General features: G+C 32.3%; 1 protein-coding gene across 5 annotated transcripts in view; it reads left to right on the forward strand.

The window, feature by feature from the left end:
- The window catches only part of LOC131841299 (mushroom body large-type Kenyon cell-specific protein 1), a 164,890-nt gene extending 148,863 nt beyond the window's left edge, over nt 1-16,027 (forward strand). For all 5 annotated transcript variants that reach the window (XM_059189617.1, XM_059189618.1, XM_059189621.1 and 2 more), the window contains 2 exons: nt 4,287-4,421; nt 9,331-16,027. In XM_059189617.1, coding sequence (XP_059045600.1) covers nt 4,287-4,421; nt 9,331-10,705 — 1,510 coding nt within the window. In that variant the 3' untranslated portion in view covers nt 10,706-16,027. The remainder of the gene's footprint in view (nt 1-4,286; nt 4,422-9,330) is intronic.
- Nucleotides 16,028-22,566: the final 6,539 nt, after the last annotated feature.

The following is a 22,566-nucleotide window of genomic DNA, read 5'->3' on the forward strand; positions in this document are numbered from 1 at the left end:
AGACTTAGTTTATTAATTATGTAATTAGTTCTATATATGTGTTTTATACCTGGCCTAATTAAAGCCTAATTGGTCTATTCTATAAAAATGGATTATTTGTTGATTTGTTTTGTATCTATGTTTTCTAAGAGTTTTATAATGACATTGGTTACTTAGAATTTTATTCAAATTTTGCACGTTTACATTACGCATCGATATTATAGTGAAGTTGATTTTCCTTTTTAATCTTACACATAATTTATGTTGTGTATTTCCTACAATGAATAGACAATATCTACATACATATTTTACTATACTATTTGTTGTTTTTAGTATTTTTAATACAATTGTTTTCTTTTTGTCTCAGTTTCTTTTTTCTTTATATGATCTTCTGGTTACGGTTTGTGTTATCATGAGCCATTTTTTTATGTTGTCTCATTTATTGTTGAGCCACAAAACATTGTTTAATACAGTAGTGTCCCTGTTATAAATGTTAGTAATATATAGTTCTATATAAGTGAAATTATAACATCGTATCGTGTTCATATCGTATGGTCCACATAGTGCCAGTCACCTGAACAGTTCGACAATGTTTCCTATTCATTAAATGGCGCAAAGCATAGATGGCGGCTTTGAACATCGACATTTAACATAAAGCATTTCAAATATCTGTTGGTTGTTAACGTTGAGAACTGTAAGTTTTCAACGGCTTATTATGAGAAAAGTTTGATAAAGTGTTGTGAGTAACATTTTACATTTAAACGGAGGTATTAATTTCAGAAAGGAAATTATCGTATTGTGTATAGTAGTATACATAGTGTATAGATATATATTTAAAGGGTTATAATAGTATAGTGAACATGTCTGTACAAACGGTAGGTATACGCTGGCAGGGCATTAGTAAAGGATGAGAGTATGAACATGAATTCAGGTCAGTTAGATCACAGGAATTAACCACTATACTATACTAGGGCAACCGCCCTGATGTGGTACATTACTCGCAATGGGTCTACTGGTACTTATTACTACTGTACCCCTCCCCCGGTATAAATGTAGTACGTTACCAATGCCTGCGCCATTTCTGATTATTTCGGATCACTCATTTTACTAAGATTAAGAAGAAGCGCATTCCTTTTATAAATACGACACTTACTAAAATAAATACAGTATTTTGCTATAAAATATTTAAGTAGGTAAATATTTATTAATAAAAGAATCAGAGATTTGTAAACTGAACATTATAAATTGTACTAGAAGATTAAATAGTTTATAAAAAATTATATAAAAACACATTGGTACAACATTATTCAAGTATATATTTTTTTTAATTCGTCTTATCTAATATATCCCATGAGAATTCAGACAATGATGTTTAACGTTGTATAATATTAATATCGACTACAATGTATTTATTTGTTATTACAAAAAACATATGGGACGAATATATCTCAAATTTTAATTATTTTAACACATGTGACAAACGCAAGGACAAAAGTACGTTCCAAAAACAATTGGTGTGCAGTTCGTCCTAACCTAGGTTAAAGTAATAACACCGAAACAGACATTAAATATACATAAGCAAATAAACACATACTATCTAGTCAGTGAATGTAAAATTACGAGTCTATAGTTACAAGTGACTCCTGACTTTTCCTTATTTTCAACATTATTTTTCATTATAAATTCACTATTTTTATATTGTTATCGACTCATATTTCTAGTTATATCTTACTGAGGTTTTAAAATTTAACTAATAATTGCATTATTAAACTATTCATAATTAATATACTATTATCGATAGTACTATTACTACAGTACTTGTACAAAAAAATAAAACTATATTTACTTCTATATCTGTATATAGGTTTTTTTCTCTCCAGATATATAATATAATAAAGGTAATAAATGAACTGTATTTCTCTATTCTACTTAGTATATGTTCTTTATCTAACTACCTACCTATTTTTTCTTCATCTTCTTTTCGGATGGAAAATGTAGGTACTATCAGATATCTTTATTTTCATTACCTATCTGTATTATTATACTTATATTTGCTCTTTATTTCAAATACCCAAACCAGCGTCGGATGCTCTTTTTACGGCAGAATTTGGTTTCAAACCAACACTAATCGCTTTCGCACTGTATTGTGCACGCAGACTCCCAGAAAAGGCAGTGCAATTCAACCACGTTTATTCTACTTTCATTCTCTTTCGTAACGTTCCACCATCGCTTTAAGTTGTATAACGGTAAACATTGCTTCTAAAATCTTTTATAATTAGCATAAATAACAGCTTAGAGCTTTTTTCGGTCTACCTACTATTTTATTCTTTTAAGTTTCTTTCATTTGCATAGAACAACCTGTTAACTATTTTTAATCCTATTAAGCAAATCGATTTTAAAATAAAACAAATGATGTACTTAGGTAGTGTTTTTAAGTCTTAAGGGTTCTTCTTTTAAGTACTTATTTATTGCTTTTTTTTAATATTACGAGTTCTTATATTTATTATCTAATTTCTAAGCATAGTTGAAACATATGAAATAAATAGTTTTTGACCATAATCATATCCCTTGATTGAGTAGATCTGTATAAAAAAGAACAATCCATTTGCAACAGAAAGACATATAGACGTAGGAGCGTATACATAACAAGTAATATTATCGAATGACGTTGATATGTATACATACAGACACCTGAATTAATGGCATGTTACTAATAAAAAAAGGAATTTTTATTCGGCAAAGTCTGAGGTTAAGGTCGTACAACAGAGTACTATTCACAGATGATCTACAAGAAAAGCTGAAAAAACAACGTTTTGTGTACCTACTCTTATTGACAAGGATCATTCCGCTATTTTACTGAAAATATAACATAATGCGATACATATTTTATTTGACGTATAATATATCTATCTTTATCTCGAGTTTACTAATGAATATAATTAAATAAACACTAAAAATAAACTGTAACCACAGATGAAGGTTGCATGAAAATTTTGTATACGGAAAAAATGCGTCAAGTGCCTCTACTATGTTTTAATCAAGTTATAGATACAAAATATACAGTATAAGTATACAGTTGAGAATGGACCTCATTATAATCATTAAAAGTGATGTTAGCATAGAATTGATGTAATTATTCAAGAAATTGATTCGTATTAACACGCATGCGAAATTTTGCTTCATATACGATTTCATATTCTTATTGATACATATACGATTGATATCTTAGATATGGGCTTAATAAAACTGTACGACTGTTTTTGTGATTTTATATATCAGACAAGGTAATTAATATATACATAGGTACTATCTGTTATTAATAATCCCTAATATTGTATTTTTCATGCTGTATTTCAATATGAATGTTTATGAATTATTATAAATAAAAATATGTTTTGTACTTCTAAGCTACATACCTAATTGATCCAATGTTGTGATAGTAGTTACTTCGGTTGAAAAACAAAAAATATCTATATATATATATATATATTTACTCAGGTTTTTTAAAATAGCTTATTGTATTGTATTGTACTATATTGAAATAAAATATATACATGTTCGTGATTCTATAATGTGATCTCTTTTAATAGTAAGTTGACATTTTCATATTTAGATACTTATAGGATAATAAAATATTTTAAGTATAAAACTTCTGCATATTTTTAACACGTCGAGATGGTTATTTAAAAAGTGCTCCTACGCTTAGGTACAAGAAACTAAATAATGTGTAACGCAATAATATTTTTAGTAAGCAATCGCAACTTATGAATGTAGAGTAATTTTAACCCTACCAACTTCATATTTTGTTTGTAAAGTTTCCAAATACTTTTTCACCATCAATATCCATATTTTCAGTGATAGTTTAACGAGAATGTGAACGCTCCCGTTCGCTTCAGAGCACTTTTAAAGTAATAATACAGAAATATTAAAATTGTTTAATAGTTTTTTAAAAACAGAATTTAGAAATTGCGAAACTTTGGCATGAATACTTTTCAGTTATGAGGAAGTAGTTGAGAAAACAAGTAGAAAACATCGTATTCTAAGTTGTTTACTATATATACAGAATAGATCCAAAAAGTCGTGAGTTCTGGACAATACTAAAATTTTGTACCGGTAGTCTCATCTGTATTCAAAATAGATATATAAATACTGATTAAATTGGTGTATTCCCTATAATTTCTCTGTCTGTCCTGTTATGAGATTGAGATTATAATCGTCATTTATTTCAATTTTAAAAGAACTCATTGTTGTATTTTTATTTTTATTTATTATTTTACAATTTTATTTTAATTGTTTACTCTCCCCAGGCCGCCTGAAGGGGGAGATAAGGCGCCGACGTCGTCATCTCCAACTCTACTGGAGCAGCCTCTCGATCTTAGCGCTAAATCTACATCCAGCACTAGCGGCACACCTCCTCCTGACTCCAAGATCGTGGATAATAGGTGAATATTTTTTTTATTCTTTCTCTTTACTCCATAGACGTAGAGTCCGGTCTCGTATTATGTTAACCATTTACATTTCAATTTGACTTAAATTAAGTTTAAGTTTCCAGTAAATCGATTTTGGCCAGGCCCCGTATAACCATTTTATGGATGTCAATACATTAACATAAAAGCAAAATAATAATTAAAATTAACCAAGATTTCAAATATAATAAATACAATATAAGGTAGTAGGTGAAAATTTATATTTTTTAAATTTCAAGAAGAAATTAGAACTGGAAGATTAAGTGTTTATGTATTATATATATATAAATAGTTTAGATGAACTGGCTAGAAACACAACTTTTGCACTTTTCAAAGTCTATCTATTAACGTGACATACAATAGTTATTACGTATAACGAATACGTGTACTCTGTGGTTGTATTGTACTAATAAGCTCATTACCTTGTACTAATATGCAGTAATCCTCTACTAATAGAACCGGGTTTGTATTGCAGACTAATCTTTGTTAGGCAATTACCTAGCCTAATTAGTGTAGTTAATACATACCCAGTAACATTGGCCTATCTCAGTCATTTCATAGGTAACCGAGTCGAGCAACTTTGTGTATCACGTTTTCCCGTTTTTGCTGCATTTTTCGTTGTGCCTTCCCGTGATAGAAATATTACCTCAGACTTCTAAATTCGCAAACTTTATATATATATTTATAATATTAATTTACATACATATACCTACTTCAACTGTCATACTCGGTATTAAATCATCTGCACAGAATTTATGTACCTAAAATATGAAAATGAGGAAATGTAAAATGTGTATTAACAATTTTCCATGGTCACCTGTAGTGGTCGTATTGGCTATAACCCATCGAACATTAGAAACGGGTGCGTTCATACAATCCAACTTCCTATTAGACGAGGTAGTCGGGTTACAAAAACAATAGCAGTGTGAATGCACCCATTAAAACATGAAAACGAAACTTTAAACAATTGAGACGGGTCGACGAACTTTTGACAATTGATGCCATGATGGATACCGTATTTTGCCAAGTAGGTAGAGTTGATAAGAAAAAAATAAAATGGTTCACAATCAGACTGTATACTTGTAATACACCGTTTCCCATTAAATAAGGTTTCTCAGACATTCATTCTCCCACGCAATCGGTAATGGTAATAGTCGATACAAAATACTTCAAAATTCCCTAGAAGTTAGAAATGGCGCTAAGTCAAGCAGAAAATAAGACGTCTCTCACGCTTTTATAACAGTAATTTTAGATACTAAAATATAATTATGTAGATGGGAACTCGGATCACATACTTAAACGTTTTTGTAAAAGTACTTTTTTGTCACAATATTAAATTTTACATTCTAATATGATAATATATCTACTAATATTCATGATAGCTGATTCTTCAATGTTTGATTTCTGATGGCTTTCTAATTATTGAGCCATCCACCTCAGTTGTCAACTGTCTAACAGTTGTAACGTAAAGTAAGATTTATAGTTTCGAAGGAATTTAACTCTGTATTTTATCTACCCTTGAAATGCGAGAGATGTCTCTTTGTTACCCTTTAACAACTAAACAGTAGAACGGCTCTTAATTAAATTTGACGTGAAGATAGATTGTACCACTACGACGGACATAACGTGTCTTTTATCTAAAAAATAGTAAATACAGTCGAATGTAACAACAAACGTAATATATATTGCAATAAGAATGATTTATTAACATCATCATTTAGTAACATGTAATTATACAACGGCAAATTCGTATTGAAATGGAGTAAAAAGAGTAGTCAAACTTTGTACGAAAGTTTGTGGGTTGTTGATACAGAAACTCAACGGACAAATTATATTAGTGAGAAACAAATATCTGTCTGTCAACCATGTGGAGAAATTATCTCCTCAAAATTATTTGAATGAAAAATCCATTATTTTAAATAGGAGCCTAGAAATGATATATATATTTTATATAAATATGTAGAATATACAAATTACAATTATCTGTAATAGCTTTCCGATGTTATTCCCTAAGGAGCTGTAATTGCAGGAGAGCTGAACCTATTTTAATTATTAGTGTGTGTATGTGTATTAGGTACTTAGGTAGATATTTAGGTACATATGTACCGTACATATACTTAATTTTTTGTACTCAAGACACTTTGCCATGGTAATGATTATATTATAAAATTTACATAAAACTTAAATTTCATATCAGTAATAGTTATCTACGTAACTTCTTGTTTGTCCTGTAATCATATTACCTAATCAAATTAATAGGTATTTTAGTCGTAAAAATGCTAATGAAAATGTACATTTTCCTGCATGCATATTTAATTAATTAATACAAACCTTGTATAAACATAACAAAGACAAGTAGAAAAACAAACTAAATTACATGGAAGTGCAACGGGTGTTAAACTCTTATCGTGTAATTATTTTTTTAATAAATTGTAATAAACAAAGACGTAATAAAACTACTTGCATAGTCTGAACAAGCGCACAAAAATGTATTTCATATTAATATTTATGTACTTGTCAACACTATAATATAAATAATCTCAAGACAATTCACACAGCGCCATCTAGACCCAAGTTAAGCTAGCTAAAGCTTGTGTTTTGGGTTTTAGCTAACTGATACTGATATTATACATAGAAAACACCCTGACCGATGCAAACAACCATACTCATGAATACAAAAGTTTGTGCCGTGCAAGGAATCGAACTGAAACCTCGACCACCGAGGCCTTCAAAACACTTATACCTATCTAGGAAGGGCTAGAAGATTTTCTACCTAAGTATTTACAAACGCGTATGCTTGGGTTCGATTGTAGTCTTCTATTTCTACCACTACACTACATAATTAGTAAGCTGTCATTCGGTTTGAAATGGGACATAGGGAATGGATACTATAGTCCTCAGGAACTGCACCGCGTAAGGGGTACTCTCACATGACGACGTGATATCTGTGGTGCTTTATACTACCATTACCTACCATTTACTAATCAGCGTGTTTGCTATTCCATTTATAAGCAAAAAAAATATTATTTTTTTATAAATGCAAACGAACTTTGTAGCCCTCGATAAGCCTATAAGTAATAATATAATTTTCTACGTATATATGTACGTATGTATGCGCCAAAGTCAAGGAACCTATATCTGAGTACAGTGTCAATGCTCCAGTACTTTATGACGAATAACATTGCTAAAGAAAAGTTTATCGGGCTGTGTGCAAAGTGCCGTTTACTTTGATTCATTGGCCTGATGAAATTTTGCACTTAAAATAGAATTTATACTTCATTAGGTTTCCTCTTCGATGTACATGCATTATAGATAAAACATTTATTTATATTAATATATAATTTCTAGCTTAAGTACTTATAAACATATTGAATATAATGAATAATTTTAGCCCTATAAAAAAAATAAGAAATCGTGGTAAAGTATGCGACCAATACAGGAATAAACCCATCGATTGCATGATAACATAAATGATATAGATGAAGTTCTAATTTTGATGGTTTTTTTTATGACAAGCATACCTTTACTACAAATGTATGAGAAATTTGATATTTTTTTTAATTTAGTGAAAAATTTCAAGACATTTAGGTCACGATAGTTTAGGCCATTCGTTGATTGTACATAGATACAGGATAGATAGCTACTCTACACTCCTACTGTATAAAATAAAGAGAGCTATTATCATCACATATGACAATAAACAACAACTAACATCTTAACAAAATTAACAGAATAACGTGGCCCAAATGATCTTGCAAAAAATACGGACTAAAGTTCTATGCACTTGTACTTGCTATCCTTACTAACCATTCGATATAGCCACAAAATACTGTTATGATGTTATGTATAGATAGTATACTTAATTATATACTTTTCAAGCCATAGGAATGTTCTAACAAATCATAGCAGTATAAAAACTACAAGAACTTGTCTGTTTTAAAAATATAAAACTTATCAAACGTAATAATAGTCACAAAATCGATACGCTCCATTGCACAAGAAATGTTTATAGATACCGATATCTCGATTTAACATCGATATTATACACAATACTCAATCGATAACTGAATAAATTCATTCGTTGGGTCCGCGATCTGGGTCGCATGACTCGCCAAAACAAATAAAAATGCTACGATAGTCTCAGTGCATCGACCTTGCATCCTCGGCACACACGAGAGTTGCATCAAACCGAAATGCAATCTATAATGAGTATTATAAAGTGCAAAATGCTACGCGAATTATATCGAAAAATAAGAAAGCTAGACCGAGATGAAACTGAAGACGTAAAAGTTCGTCAGGCGATTCTTAGCTTTAACGTTATGGACTGAAGTAGAAATTCGGTTGGTTGTGTTTCGGAAAATAAAAGGTAGAAGGGAAAGATAAAGATGCATTCATAGCAGTCCGTTATCGCAAGGCAAAGCAAATATTTCGCGTTGCTTATCTGGCATTAATACGGTTTCGAAATGTTGGATTTTGTTGGCAAATGATTATGGGTTGTTGACCAGTTGATATCATGTTTGTTGGGTGGGACCTATTGAGTTAACTCCGATAACACAAATTTACAATTCACCCCTATATGACGATTTTTTATGAAGCCGAAACCACCAGGGAAATATTGAAAAGATTGACAACCTATTGGAAACTGAACTCTTATAAACAATCTTGTTCTTAAAATTTTTGCTAAAAGTTCCTGGATGATTAGATTTTATGTAGATATATTCAATTATGTTGTACCAAAAATAAAGAGAGTATTAAAAAACTGTTCTTAAATCCTACCATGTGAAGAAATATATTTAAAACTTCGACAAAAATCTTTCAATAATATTAGTATTAATTTGCAGAAAATCTTTTTCTTTAAGTATTAACCAATTCATACTTGTTTCAGGCTGAAACGAGCAGTAATAGAAAATGCAAGTAATAGCATAAACAGACGAACTTACACTGATGACGAGCTTCAATCAGCCATCCGGGACATCCAGTCAGGCCGGCTGGGCACACGGCGCGCAGCCGCCGTCTATGGCATCCCACGCTCCACACTCCGCAACAAAGTCAACAAGTACGGACTCAACGTCGATCAACATGACTCCGAGCCCGACAGTGATTCCGAGAGACCTGAATCTCCTCCTGTCATTCTAAAAATACCAAATTACCGGCCCGATGAGAAGAGTCCCTCTCCGGCCACACCCGCAACGACTCCTGTCACACCCATCACACCTATTATTCCACCACCACAACCACCCATCAACCCGCAGCCACATCTCCCCACTTTCTTTGCTGACCCTCCAGCAAATCAGCATTTATTCACGTCAATAAACGACGTTATAGTGAGAAGCATTAGTCAGAAATTCCAACAACTTCCTGACAGACCTCCTCAAACGGATATGCCGTTCATGAGAGCACCCGAACGACATGTTTCTGTTATAAAAACACAACAGGAGAATCAAAGGAACTACCCTACGCCGAGTAATTCCAGGGCTACAACGAATAACAACGGCCAACCAGCTCCAGGAGGTAAAGGTACGCGACCAAAAAGAGGAAAATATAGAAACTACGATAGAGACAGCCTAGTCGAGGCTGTCAAAGCGGTACAGCGCGGCGAGATGTCTGTACACAGGGCCGGCTCCTATTATGGTGTACCACATTCCACTTTGGAATACAAAGTCAAAGAGCGGCATCTAATGCGGCCAAGAAAACGCGAACCGAAACCACCGCAAGATATAAAACCGCAGCCACCGAAACCGCCACCTCCTAAGCCACCAACAAAATCTTTCACTAACGGGATGAACGGCCCGGAGACTCCAGGTTATCCGACCGGCTACCCGTTTTGGCCTAATCCTGGATTTGCACCACCGCCCGCGACCGACTTATACGCTTCGCACATGATGCGGCGATTACGCGAAGAAGCACCTCCGCCCGCCAACGGATCATTCTTGGAGGGGATCATCCGATCGAGCCTAGAGCGGCCGGGTGCGGCTCTGCTGCAGCGGTTGACGGCCGAGCCGAGGCCGCCGATGGTTTCGTCGGGCGACGCGCCGAGCTTGCTGCGGCGGCTGGCCGGCTCGCCGCTGTCGGAGGACGGGCCGCCGGCGCGGCGCGCGCGCGTCGACAGCTCGGACCGGCAGCTGGCGGCCGAGATGCGCGAGGCGGTGCAGCGGCTGCGCGCCGACAAGCTGCAGAAACCTCGCAACGGAGGCCCGTCGCCGCCGCCGCCCGCCGCGCCCTCGCCGCCGCCGCCGGCCGCGCCGCCCGATCGCGCCTAGTGCTGCCTGCGGGCCTTCCCGCACCATCTTTTCCAGTGACGTGACTCTAGTGTTAGCCTCTTATCGCCCACGTTTTGATCCGCGTCGAGACGCTCCGATCTCCTCAGTCTTGTGATAATATTATGTAAAGTACATTCCGTTGGGAGCGGGCCTGTACGTCAGCCGTTGCCGCGGCGGGCGAGGCCCGCATGCGCACGCGCCGGGGCAGAACTATGACGACTTTTTAGTGTGCAATAGGACATTTAAGGGTTCTTCATACAAAACTCATGCGTTATTTGTGTATACTGTTGTAGTGACAATAACGTTAGTTACATGCTTCTTTCATATTTTACAGATTGACTGGGTTTGATACGTTACGCATTTAGACGTTTATATTTCACTACGCAGGTTATTTATGGAAGTATTTTCATTTTCCTTTCCGCTTCAGATCAACCCAGATCATTCCCACGATTTATATAACTCACGTCGACACTATAAATCACCAAATATCACAATAGTTACCTAAAAGTCACAACCAGTTCAATGTACCACAGCTTTACTTATGCAATATCACAATACAGTAGTTAAAGCCCCTGATCTACACTAGATTCTTCGAACGTGGTCGTTCGTGGCAGCGGTGTTTATTTGCTTTATGGTATTTGTCGTAAGTTTTTTGTTAAGCGCATATTGTGGTGTACCTAATAATCTTATAACGGAACGCTAATAATATCTACTAATGGACATATGTAGCAACTTGTAACACCGTATGCCAAAGCGACGATAAGGTTGTACAAAATTTCCGGAAAAATACAAGAGCCTCAATTTTTGATCTTGTTTTAAGTAAAAGACAACCAAAAGTTAAACGTTAAAAAAATTAAATATTTAAATAATTATAAGTATATAGAAAACAATGTAACAAATTAAATATAAAGCTAGCTATGCGAGTGTAAATGTTATCGATTTTTAAGTGAACTATTGCAGATTTTGTGCGGTGTTTTTACAATTAGATAGGTAATATATTGAATGAAATTATTAGCGCTAATTGCGTGTAGAGTGCGGCTGTTGTGTCGTCTCTTTCTAACGCGAGATTAACGACGGAAGGTGCAGGCTAGGCGTGGATGGGGTCGCCGCATCCCGGGCCCGCGACCGCTCGCGCCGCGGTAAGGTATTATGTGCAATTATTATTTTCTACTATAAAATAGTAATGTAAACTGTGTCTAAGCTAATACGTGGGTTTCCATATTACTGAATGTGATATTTAGGTATTACGATGCGAGTGCGGTTTGTTTCAAGACCTACGGGGAAGCCCCCATCCCCACCACTATACATACACGTACGTTATACATTTAGTGAACTTATATATATTTTATGTACTGTATTATCGTATCCTAAGAAGATATATTCTTATTTTTCAAGGTCCAAGTTTTAAATGTTTTATCGACTATACAAAAGTGTGAATAATCATTATTATATTCTTGTCAACTTTAAAAAAAATATAGGTATTATCCCAAAAATCCTAAAAAAAATATAAAGTAATTGATATCTTCAAATTTGTGAAATTTTTTGGTGTTCAATCAAAAGTATATATAATTGAAGTACGAGATGAAAAAAAATGTATACGCTCTCCCAAGATAAATTTAGGTGAAAACTATTTGGATATAAAATTATCGTACGATAGATATTGTAAGTTATGTGTACATGTGCGCCTCATGGAAATTAAGAAATCTTTGTATATGTATGTAATTAAATTATACACATATTATATACAAGTTATACCTAAATAATAATGTCATTTTCGTCAGAGACCATGAAATGTGCAAAATAGTATCTAAGAGATGGGAATCGACATTTCGACGTGTTTTTAAAATCCACGGACTGAGAGAAAATTTAAATACTTTGTTGATTTTATTCGTGAGAATTTATTATATCTACCTATATCCAAATCATGATACATATCCCAAACGCCGAGATGTCGAATGCGTTCTCTTTATATAAAAAAAAGAAACTAAAATTTTTATATTCCAAATTTTGAACTAGTCGATAGCATGTGTTTCACTTATTGTTTCTCTATAAATAATTTTCGATGTCTTTTTAGCATTTAATATAAAAATATCTTATATTAATGTTACGTGCATTTAATCGTCTGTGCGATGTATTTTTTTTACATGAAACAGTTTTATTGAGATTTATTTAATCTCGTGTTCACTATTGTAATCCACACCAGGCCGCATTTCCAATTGTGTTAAACAAAATTACAGATCGAACAATTTTATTTTATAAAATACGTACACAAATTTGTGTGTAACGCCTGACGTTTGTTGATAGTTTAAAGAAATGGTTATTTTGTGTAAGTTTGTACAGAAATATTAGGATGGGACAATTTGCAAAGAGAACTTAGATATTAATGAACATTCCGTTTAGAATGTTATTAGTTTTTTTTTTTATTATTATATAAAAATATTTTTTGACATCGGGAACAAATTATGTTGTTTAATCTTATTTTGTAACGTTAGTTAATTTTAAGTGGCTTTATTTTAGTAACACTATAGGTATATTATAATATTATATTGAGATGTTATACATGTCATTGTTTTTGTGCAAAGTGTTTGGGGTTCTACTCCTGGATTTAAAGAGAGTTGCGACTGATAAGTAGTAGAAAAATAGGCGAGTGCTCACAGTACTGGGCCGGTCTGTATCTGTACAAATGGTATACGCCGCCTTAACACTTAAAATGTTATTGACAGTGATCTCTCACAGTTAAAATGACCAACTTACAGTGAAACCGTAAAATGAAACCTACACGTCTTTAAAAGCTGAATCCAAAGCCTATTTTTCTGGACAGTTGGTCATTTTAAGGACCATTAGACAATAGATGAGTATTGGAATTTAGGTAATCATAAAAGTTAACAACATAATTTTCAATGTCTTTATTACAAATACCTCATTTCAAATAGCTATGTATGTTGTTTGATAAACTATATCATTATTAAACGTGCTCATAATCTTATGTATTGCTCTAAATGTGAGAAAAGTGACAAATGTACCCGTTAAATACATATGTGTCTAACTAACCACTTTAAACACATTTTGTCTAAAAGAGATCACTGGTTTATTAGTGAATCATTTTTATTGTATATTGTTCAATCATTTTTCCACCTAGTTTAAGAATTTTAGTTTATTATAATAGTGTAATTTTCAATTAATAGGTAGCAAGTAGTGATTCTTTAATATTTTGTTAATTTTTTCTTAAATGTAATAAAATCTGCGTAAGGGTTAGGTTAGAGTCTTGAGCGGTCCTCGACTGGTCCAGGAATAAAAAAGACAATGAAGGGAAGTTGCATTTTTAATAAACCTATAACAAATTAGGATTCCGCGAGATGTTGTAAACGTAGGTACCTAATTTCATTTTCATTTTTAAGAGTGTATTTTAATGTTTCCTTTCCTATTCAGAAAAAAATATCGCCTTATACTATATATAGTACTTTTTAATTTCACGATATCAGTTGATTTATAATTTCATGTTATTTGTTGATGGAAACAAATTTTTAATTAGCAATTATTGTATTAAAAAAAATATTCAATATAGAATTAGTTTATTAAATGTCTGGTGCCTGATTAAAAAAGTATCTAGGTATACCTACTAAGTAATTAGTTTTATCTGATTCAGTAGTCAAATTGAATGGACAACCGTAGAATTTGATTTCTAAACCAGAAATTACAATGAAACAAAATTGAATTCTATGCTCATGCACTGAATTTGATTTCTGTTTTCATGCGTTTGGATCTCGCGGCGTTATGAAAGACATTGCTAGATCTTATATAATCTTTAATAAATGAAAAAAAGTTGTTAATTTATGTGGCTTTATACTTTTCAGGACAGTCCAATTCAGTAATTTTTAATTTGGTGTCGCGTGACGTTCACTTTTATATCATTCCCCTTGACTCGCTCAAGTATCCAGTTAAACTGAGTGCAACAAACGTCAAATTGATAATCTATTTCTGAATTTGACTGTACCTACGAAGCTGTTTTCTAATACGAGAAAACGTCTACAAATGTCTGTATACCTAAATGTAAGTTTCGCCTTTATTGTCACTGTTTGTTTTCCTTTACAACTGTATGTATTTCTAGAATATTAATTTAAAAAGTAATCATTATTGTACTATAATTACAATAATTGACTTATTATTATTGACCATTTAGAATTATCGTGGAATAGAATATGAAGACAATGGTTTTTGAAGTCTTGATACAAGACAAAGTTCTTGGGTGTTCGTTTTTTGTAAAAAACAAAAATATGTACAACATGAAGCATTTAATTTTAGACATATTAAATATAATGTTATCTTAATAAAAAAAGGCATAGTGTAAATTCATCTTATATTATTTCACGATATTTATTAAAATTGTGACGCTTTTAAACATATTACATCACAATGCTGAGGTTCATTTTTCTCTTGAGATGGTTTCTTTGCGACTTTATATGGATGAAATTACTTAACTGAAATGAATACGTTATTGGAAACAAAATTTTTAATCTGGTATGGACCAATGTATCATAGACACTGTTATTTCCTAAATGATGGCTAACGTTTTTTTAATATATACGACTAAAGGAGCTAACAAGATCAAATTATAATATTGTTATTTACTTATTGAGTACAAGTTTTAATGAAATATTTTTTTCAATATTTACCTTATCCACTCGCCTCTATTATTTTTGTTATTTTGTTCCTTTAGTTTTTATAATTATTATTGTTTAACTTTCATTACAAATAATTACATAGAAGGTTTTGCTTTAATATTAGCAACTCATTGATAATTATTTTTTATTAATGAATTATAATTATTATTATTATATATTTTTCACTTCCTCAGTAAAAAGTGATGTTCATAGATTTATTGTTGTTCTATAGCTACGTTGCTCAGATAAAACAGAATGTTTTGTAAAACTATTTGGATTGGCTGAAAACGCGATTGGCAAACCGCTGTTATATTAAATCTAGTCAAATTTTTAGAGATGGAAATTTTGAAAAGCTTAGCGTTTCGACTGACTTTTTAATGAAAAGTTGAAAATAACGTCCAAAACAGTCGCTAGGCGACATAAAAAGTTGATTTGAAATCGTGGAATTGTAGACAATGTTTGTAAAAATGAAAACTGTTTCTTACATATACTGTAACTTTAAAATTATTTGAAGTGATTTTTTTTCATATGTAATGTCCTTTATCTATAAGATCTTTATATCTTACGTTAAATATCTTAATGATGTGGCTGGTGAGGCAGGTGTAAGAATGTGCAAGGATATTTAAAACCTGTATACAATAAATTTCTTTCATTTGTTGAAGTTTTTGTTTTATTTTCTAATATCTCTACGAATTAGGAATTTTATATATATAACATAATAACAAATTATATACCTACTTACTACTTACTTATTCCACTAATCCCCTAAAACTAACTTATTCAGAACAAGATTATAAATCATAAAAAAATATATACCTACAACAAACATGGAGATTTATACCTAGATATTACAAAAAACATTGAAATCACTTTATAACGTGAGTACTGGGAGAAATCGATATGTTTCGTATGACGTATAAGCAATTAGGTATTTAAGTCAACTTATGTAAGTATCAAACATCCTCTCTAGACTATATTTACGTATATGTATACTATTGTATACGTATTATTCAACGTATCGAATAATTTTCAGGGTACCGAAAAATATTAAAAATTCAAAAGATTCTCATTAGCAAGTGTTAAATTATCAAGAGTTCGACTAGACAGATGACTACACTTTTTAGAAATACATAAGAGTACGTAACGCGATTCTTTGTAAAATGCCTAAAACAAGTAAACAGTGTCTCAACTGTTTCTGAATAAATCTATCCAGTATATAAAGTAGGTTAATCCATACCTATTAATATTGTAAATGCAAAAGTGTGCCTTTCTAATGGTTCGTTTATTAAAGACTATACAGCTGAAAAGAGCTTTTTGCAAATTATATCTATGAACATAGTGTATCGAGCACGGAATACGCTATGCTACCTATGTGTTTTTAAAAAAGTAAAGTTGGGGGAACTCGTTATCCTACATTTTTTGCAGACCATTTATTGATTGATTTCAAATTAATGTATTTCATACAATCAACACGGGTAAAGCTTGAATTTATAAAGGTGTGTCATACTAACAGTAGGTATAGATATACACTGGCCGTCCTAATAAACATAAAAAACGTTTATAAAAGTCATTTCGTCTATCTATTTAGATAGACGAAACCTACATATTAAAGCTAGAGATAAATTAATTAATCTAAGGCCTCAATTAATTTTATTAATACGCACCAAATTTTTATACTAAGTATGTAGATAGGTAAATGTCAACTATATTATTGGGTTGTTTCTTGATCTGTTTCGTATATTGTTAGATTACATTAAACTTAGATTACTTAATAGACACCTACGTATATAATAAATTATTTCTACTTACTGTGTACCTTATTATACCTTCATAGTAGGTATACTTATATTATAATGTCTACATAGTAAGCATAAGTTTGATCCGACCTAATAATACCGCAGAATTCTTAAAAGAAATAATAATTGTGTTTGGTACCTATAACAAAACAACTGATAATTTTACGTACATCAACCAAATGTCACCTCTTTTTCAAAAAAGTGAAGGAATGACTTAAAAAATAAGAACAGTGGCCCAATAGCATAAACAGAAACCACAAATAATACAGAGTTATTGTAATAAACAATTTCGGTTAAGACGAACGATTTTTGAACCATTTTTCATTTTGCCCGAGGTGCAGGCCACTTGGTCTCAAGGACGTGAATTTAAAAATAAATTTAAAAAGCCGATTCCAAAATGGCGTTCTTGGAATATTAAAATGCAATGAAATGTAATTTAAATTCGAAGCAGGCATAATTTTAGTCATTATTTCTGGCTTCAATGAAATTATTTTTGTGTATTATAATAAATTCTGAGAAGTTAAATTGTTTATTTAAATCTTAACTTGAGATAATTAATAGCATAAAGGTTAATTAAATTATTTTGAAAATTAGCTTGAATACAGCATACCTGATTTACAGATTACCTGAAGACGTAATACATAATTGTAAGCAGCACACCATGTAGGGTGTGAAACTGTGCAAGCTCTTCTTCTTCTTTTTTAGTACTATTTAGGTATATGGATAGGTGAATTGATTAATTCGTTTTTTGTTTTGTTTATCCAGTCGGAAAAGCAAAGAGTATCTGTGTTCATAGAGCCATGTCTGTTGTTGTTTTTGTATATTAATTTTCTTCTTACTGATAAAATTATTTTTTAATAATCACAATAGCTGTCTCAGCTATACAGATATTAAAAAAATCTAGTTTTAATTGATCTATGATTACATATCTAGAAACACAGTAAAATGAATAATCATCAATTCTACCTAAATATATTGCATGTCAAAAGTTAATTTAAATTATTAGTAAAAAATTCTTTAATATTTTACGCCATGCTGTAAATTTTTGTGCACCTTTGCCTGCTATTTTATACACACGAACCCAAGAAAAGTAATAAAATTAATTAAATGAAAGGTAAGACGAACTTTTCGTTATGTAGGTACATATTTATTATATTTCTGTTTTAGAGCTCCGTTACATAAGGGAAAACGATTCATTTGGCGGTCTATTTATTTATAATAGTGATGCTCTCTTACCTCTCGTTATCTCTCGTGACATAGGTACATAGGTAATACCTACTTCTGTCCATTGCATGTAAATAGCGATTGTTTGAAAGGCTCTTTTCAAATAATACTTAGTCAAAACAACTTTTTAGGTAATTGTTGCTCGGCTGAATCTGAACTCTGAATATCGTGATAGAGTCAAAATCGACTAATCAAAACAAGTTAGTATTATAGTTGATTTCATTAAAGAATATGTATATATTACACCATTTTATTTGACATACCTATATAAAATTGATATATAGTCTTCACGTAATTAAGTAGATTGCCCAGTAGTTCAGGTAGAGTACGCTACTTATTACCTACCAATAATAGCAATACATAAAAAAGATGTATTTAACGTATAATTTCTAACTTAATAAAATTAAAAAGTGTTCTCTATCAAAATTTTTTGTAGTAATAGGCACTATGCGTACGTAGTTTCAAAGAAAGATTAAAAACTTCAATATTTATCTATCATTAAAGAAACTTTTAAACAAGCAATATTACTCATTAAATAAATTATCACTAAGTACTACAGGTATTATTATATTATTATTTACCTTTATACATTCATGAACAACCATTCTTATGTTTCGTAAAGGTTTCACGACTACCTATGTACTACCTTTAACTTTAAATCAAAAAGAAACCATCAAATATCGACGCTTTTAAAAAAGGAATAAATCACAAATCGTGCGCGGGCGCAACGAACGAAAACGAAAACGGCCGAATCGACATACCTACATGCCAAAAGAGTAACCATGACCTTACTCTCTTGCTCTTGACTTATATAGTGTGCATGTGTGTGTGCAATTTGGTACTTTGACTGGCTCATGTTTTTTGTTCGCTTTCTGTCAAAGAGTAGGGAGTGAGACCGGATTGGGTAGTTCGGCAGGTAATAAAAAATGTTTAGATTAGAGTTTGTTACGCTTGTAGGGTTTTATTTGAATGGTTGGTTCATTTTAAATGCGTTAGGTCACATAAGTATATTTACATATTATAATGTTACAAAACAGAGGTTCAAAAAAGAAATATATAAGAGTTGGTACCTTTATTATTTTTGCTTATGGCACGATATGATTTGTCTAAATAATTGGAATGGCAAACAACACCGCCTGATGGTAAGTGGTGACGTATGACGTTACGTCACATGACGTTATCAAGTGACGCTCATTATACCGCTCCTATGTTGTCATTCTGGAGGATTGGCAAAGGTATCTTATTCTGTAATATCAGTGCCTTACACTTAGATAACTAAATTTTTTACAGCAGATATAAATAATTTGCAATTTTAACTATAGGTAGTAACTACTTAAGTAAGTAAAAACTATTAGCGAATTTATTTATATTATAGATATATGACTACCTGTCATTTATCTGTAACAATAGAACTCTATAAATATCATTCATAGAGACTTCTGCAGGTATTCATTGTATTTAATTTATAAACATATATTATGTCATTCATGCGAAAGTAACAATACACTAGGTACCTATTAGGTACTTTTTCAACTGTAATTAAATACTATTTAATTTTGAACTATTACAACAATAATTAACTATAAAAATTGAAGTCTTTAAGAAAATGTTAAATGCTGACTGATACCTAACTACTTAATTAAATCATACAACGCATTGATGTTTGAATGACCTGAAAGCACTAGTTAATAATGTCACTGACAAAAGTTCGGTCTAATAACATTTGGAACTGCTCTTTACACAACTGTACAGTTTTAGTTTGCACATTTATTAAAGTAGAACTTTTCTAGTCAATATCTATATACCTACTGAAACAAACAATTATGCACCCGGCCGCGTAAAAAAATTAAGTGACGTTTCAAAGTTAAAAAGTGCCTTTGTAGGTAAACCACATTATTTGGGTAATTTTCAACTCGAAGTAGGACGAAGTACTCTCTATTCTATCAATTTTCCGTTATAAGTCATCGTGAAAGGAAAAAAAACACGCTATCAAAATATAATTTTCATCTCTGAACGTTAGAAGCACTACTTATTCGGTTAATTTTTCGTTGTATCATATTAATATCGCGCACAAAAAGTATCCAAATTGAATGAGTTTAAATGTAATTTCCAATTATAATTGTTATAAGCACCGCTATTTAATCAATTTTCCATTGTAAATATTAAACTAAAAAGCACACGCCATGACCAACTGCCACTTGGGTGTAATTAAAGTATTACTCTTTGACGTTCAATTTGGATACTTTTTGCGCGCGGTTCGCGTGCATACACACATAGTCACTGCATTTGCGCGGTTTATGTGTGTGTGAGAGTATTTTTCGCAGCATGAGCATGCAGTCTTTGGGCAATGCACTCACCGATGCACAATGCCACTGACCTTGGCGGTGCAGCTGCATTCGTGGGGGGACGATTTTGTTCGGCAATTCGGTTAATTCGCGCTAAATTTTGGCGTGTTATTTTTATTGCTGCAAATGTGGGACTCATGCCTAGATGATTTTAACTAATTATGTATCCTCTCAACTAGGTATTAAAATATACTCTAGACATACAGTTACAAATTATAAATTGCCCTATAATTACCCAACCACCGCGGTACAAAAATTTGTAGCAGCAGTTTAGGTACTCGTCGGTAATTTAAAGGGAAGTAATAAGCACAAATAGATATACCTACATACTAATTAAAATTTAACTAACATTTATTTTAGTTCATAAATAAAATTGTTCTATCTAAAAGGTTATAACCCAAAACATCACCTGCCAACAATTAGCAAATGAGTTCGCGTGCACACCATGAAATGTCATCAAATTTATAGGCCTCGCCTAATTACACCAAGATATGTTCATTATTATTCTGCTGCATTCGTAATTGCTTCTATAATATAGACTTGCAGTAAACGAGGCCTTCTTCCAAAATGTTGTGTATTTTAAAAATGTACAAATGGCCTATTGTCAAGGAGTACGAACTACCAACCAACTCCTTGACAAAGGTTTACACCTACTGCTGTAACTGCTTTACCCGAGTCTTTTTGCCGCTAAACAGCTTTTAGCCGAGTTGCTGTTTAAATATATGATATATGTTTGTGAGTTTCCAGGGTATTTCTGGATACAATATGTACACAGTGTTTTAGAAGGGTATAACACCCGATTTTAAGGATGTACCTTCCCCTGAAAATATTTTTTATGTATAAGAGTTTATACAAATAACGTGGCCATGTGTAGAATTTAGTATGAATGGTTGAAAATTTATTTTGAGATTTACACTTTATTTCCTGACACTTTCGTTCAAGTGCACAAATATTCTAAGTTTCAACATAGCGTACATACCCTTTACTGCTTCATAAAGAGCTTTAAATTTTTCACTTCACTTGACAAATAAACATATGACCTATCTAAAGGTAAACGGATGTAGCCTAAAGACGAATGAAACACCTGGAGTATAACGAGAGCGTTACCGACCCTTAAGAAACCTTAATATAAAACTCATTGAAAAACTACACGCCGTAGTCTCTAGAGAAAACCTCGCCAGTAAGTTCATTCCATAATCTGAGTCCCTGTGGGAGGAAACCCAATGAAGTTTTGGAGATATATTATATGTTATTAATATTATAAAGGAATTCATGAGGACATATAATACTTATTTGCAATTGTTTTTTTATTACCGATTTTAGCATGCTTGCTAGCCAAGTTAAATGAACACGGGCCTATAAATCCTTGTTCACAAGTCGTGAAAGTAATTGTTAATAAGAAATACAATGATGGATGTGCTTCTCGCAAGCCAGCGTCTAGCTGCTACATATGTTATGCGGGTTTTTGTTATAAAGCGAATTACAAAACAGTATATAAATTCCTGTTACCTAAAAACCGGCCAAGTGCGAATGGATACGCTCACCAACAGTTCCATTGCATTACGTTATATTGAATTTAAGAAATAAATAACTTTATAATGAATATTAAGAAAATATAACGTTACTACTGTAGTACCAAGTGACGTAGTATATATATGTAGATGGTAGAGTCATTATTATTACTACCAATGTCGTGGTGAACTGAACACCTGGTATGCCCACATTTCGCTGGATATAGATATATGAATGTCGTAGGGAACAAGACTCCTACCATCTCTAGTATAAATTTTTGTTTTAATATCTGTAGTTCCTTCCATACAAAGTGTTTTTTTGTG

Source organism: Achroia grisella, unplaced genomic scaffold (assembly GCF_030625045.1).
Source record: "Achroia grisella isolate CSIRO2021 unplaced genomic scaffold, CSIRO_AGI_Agris_v1 utg1576, whole genome shotgun sequence".
Lineage (NCBI taxonomy): Eukaryota > Metazoa > Arthropoda > Insecta > Lepidoptera > Pyralidae > Achroia > Achroia grisella.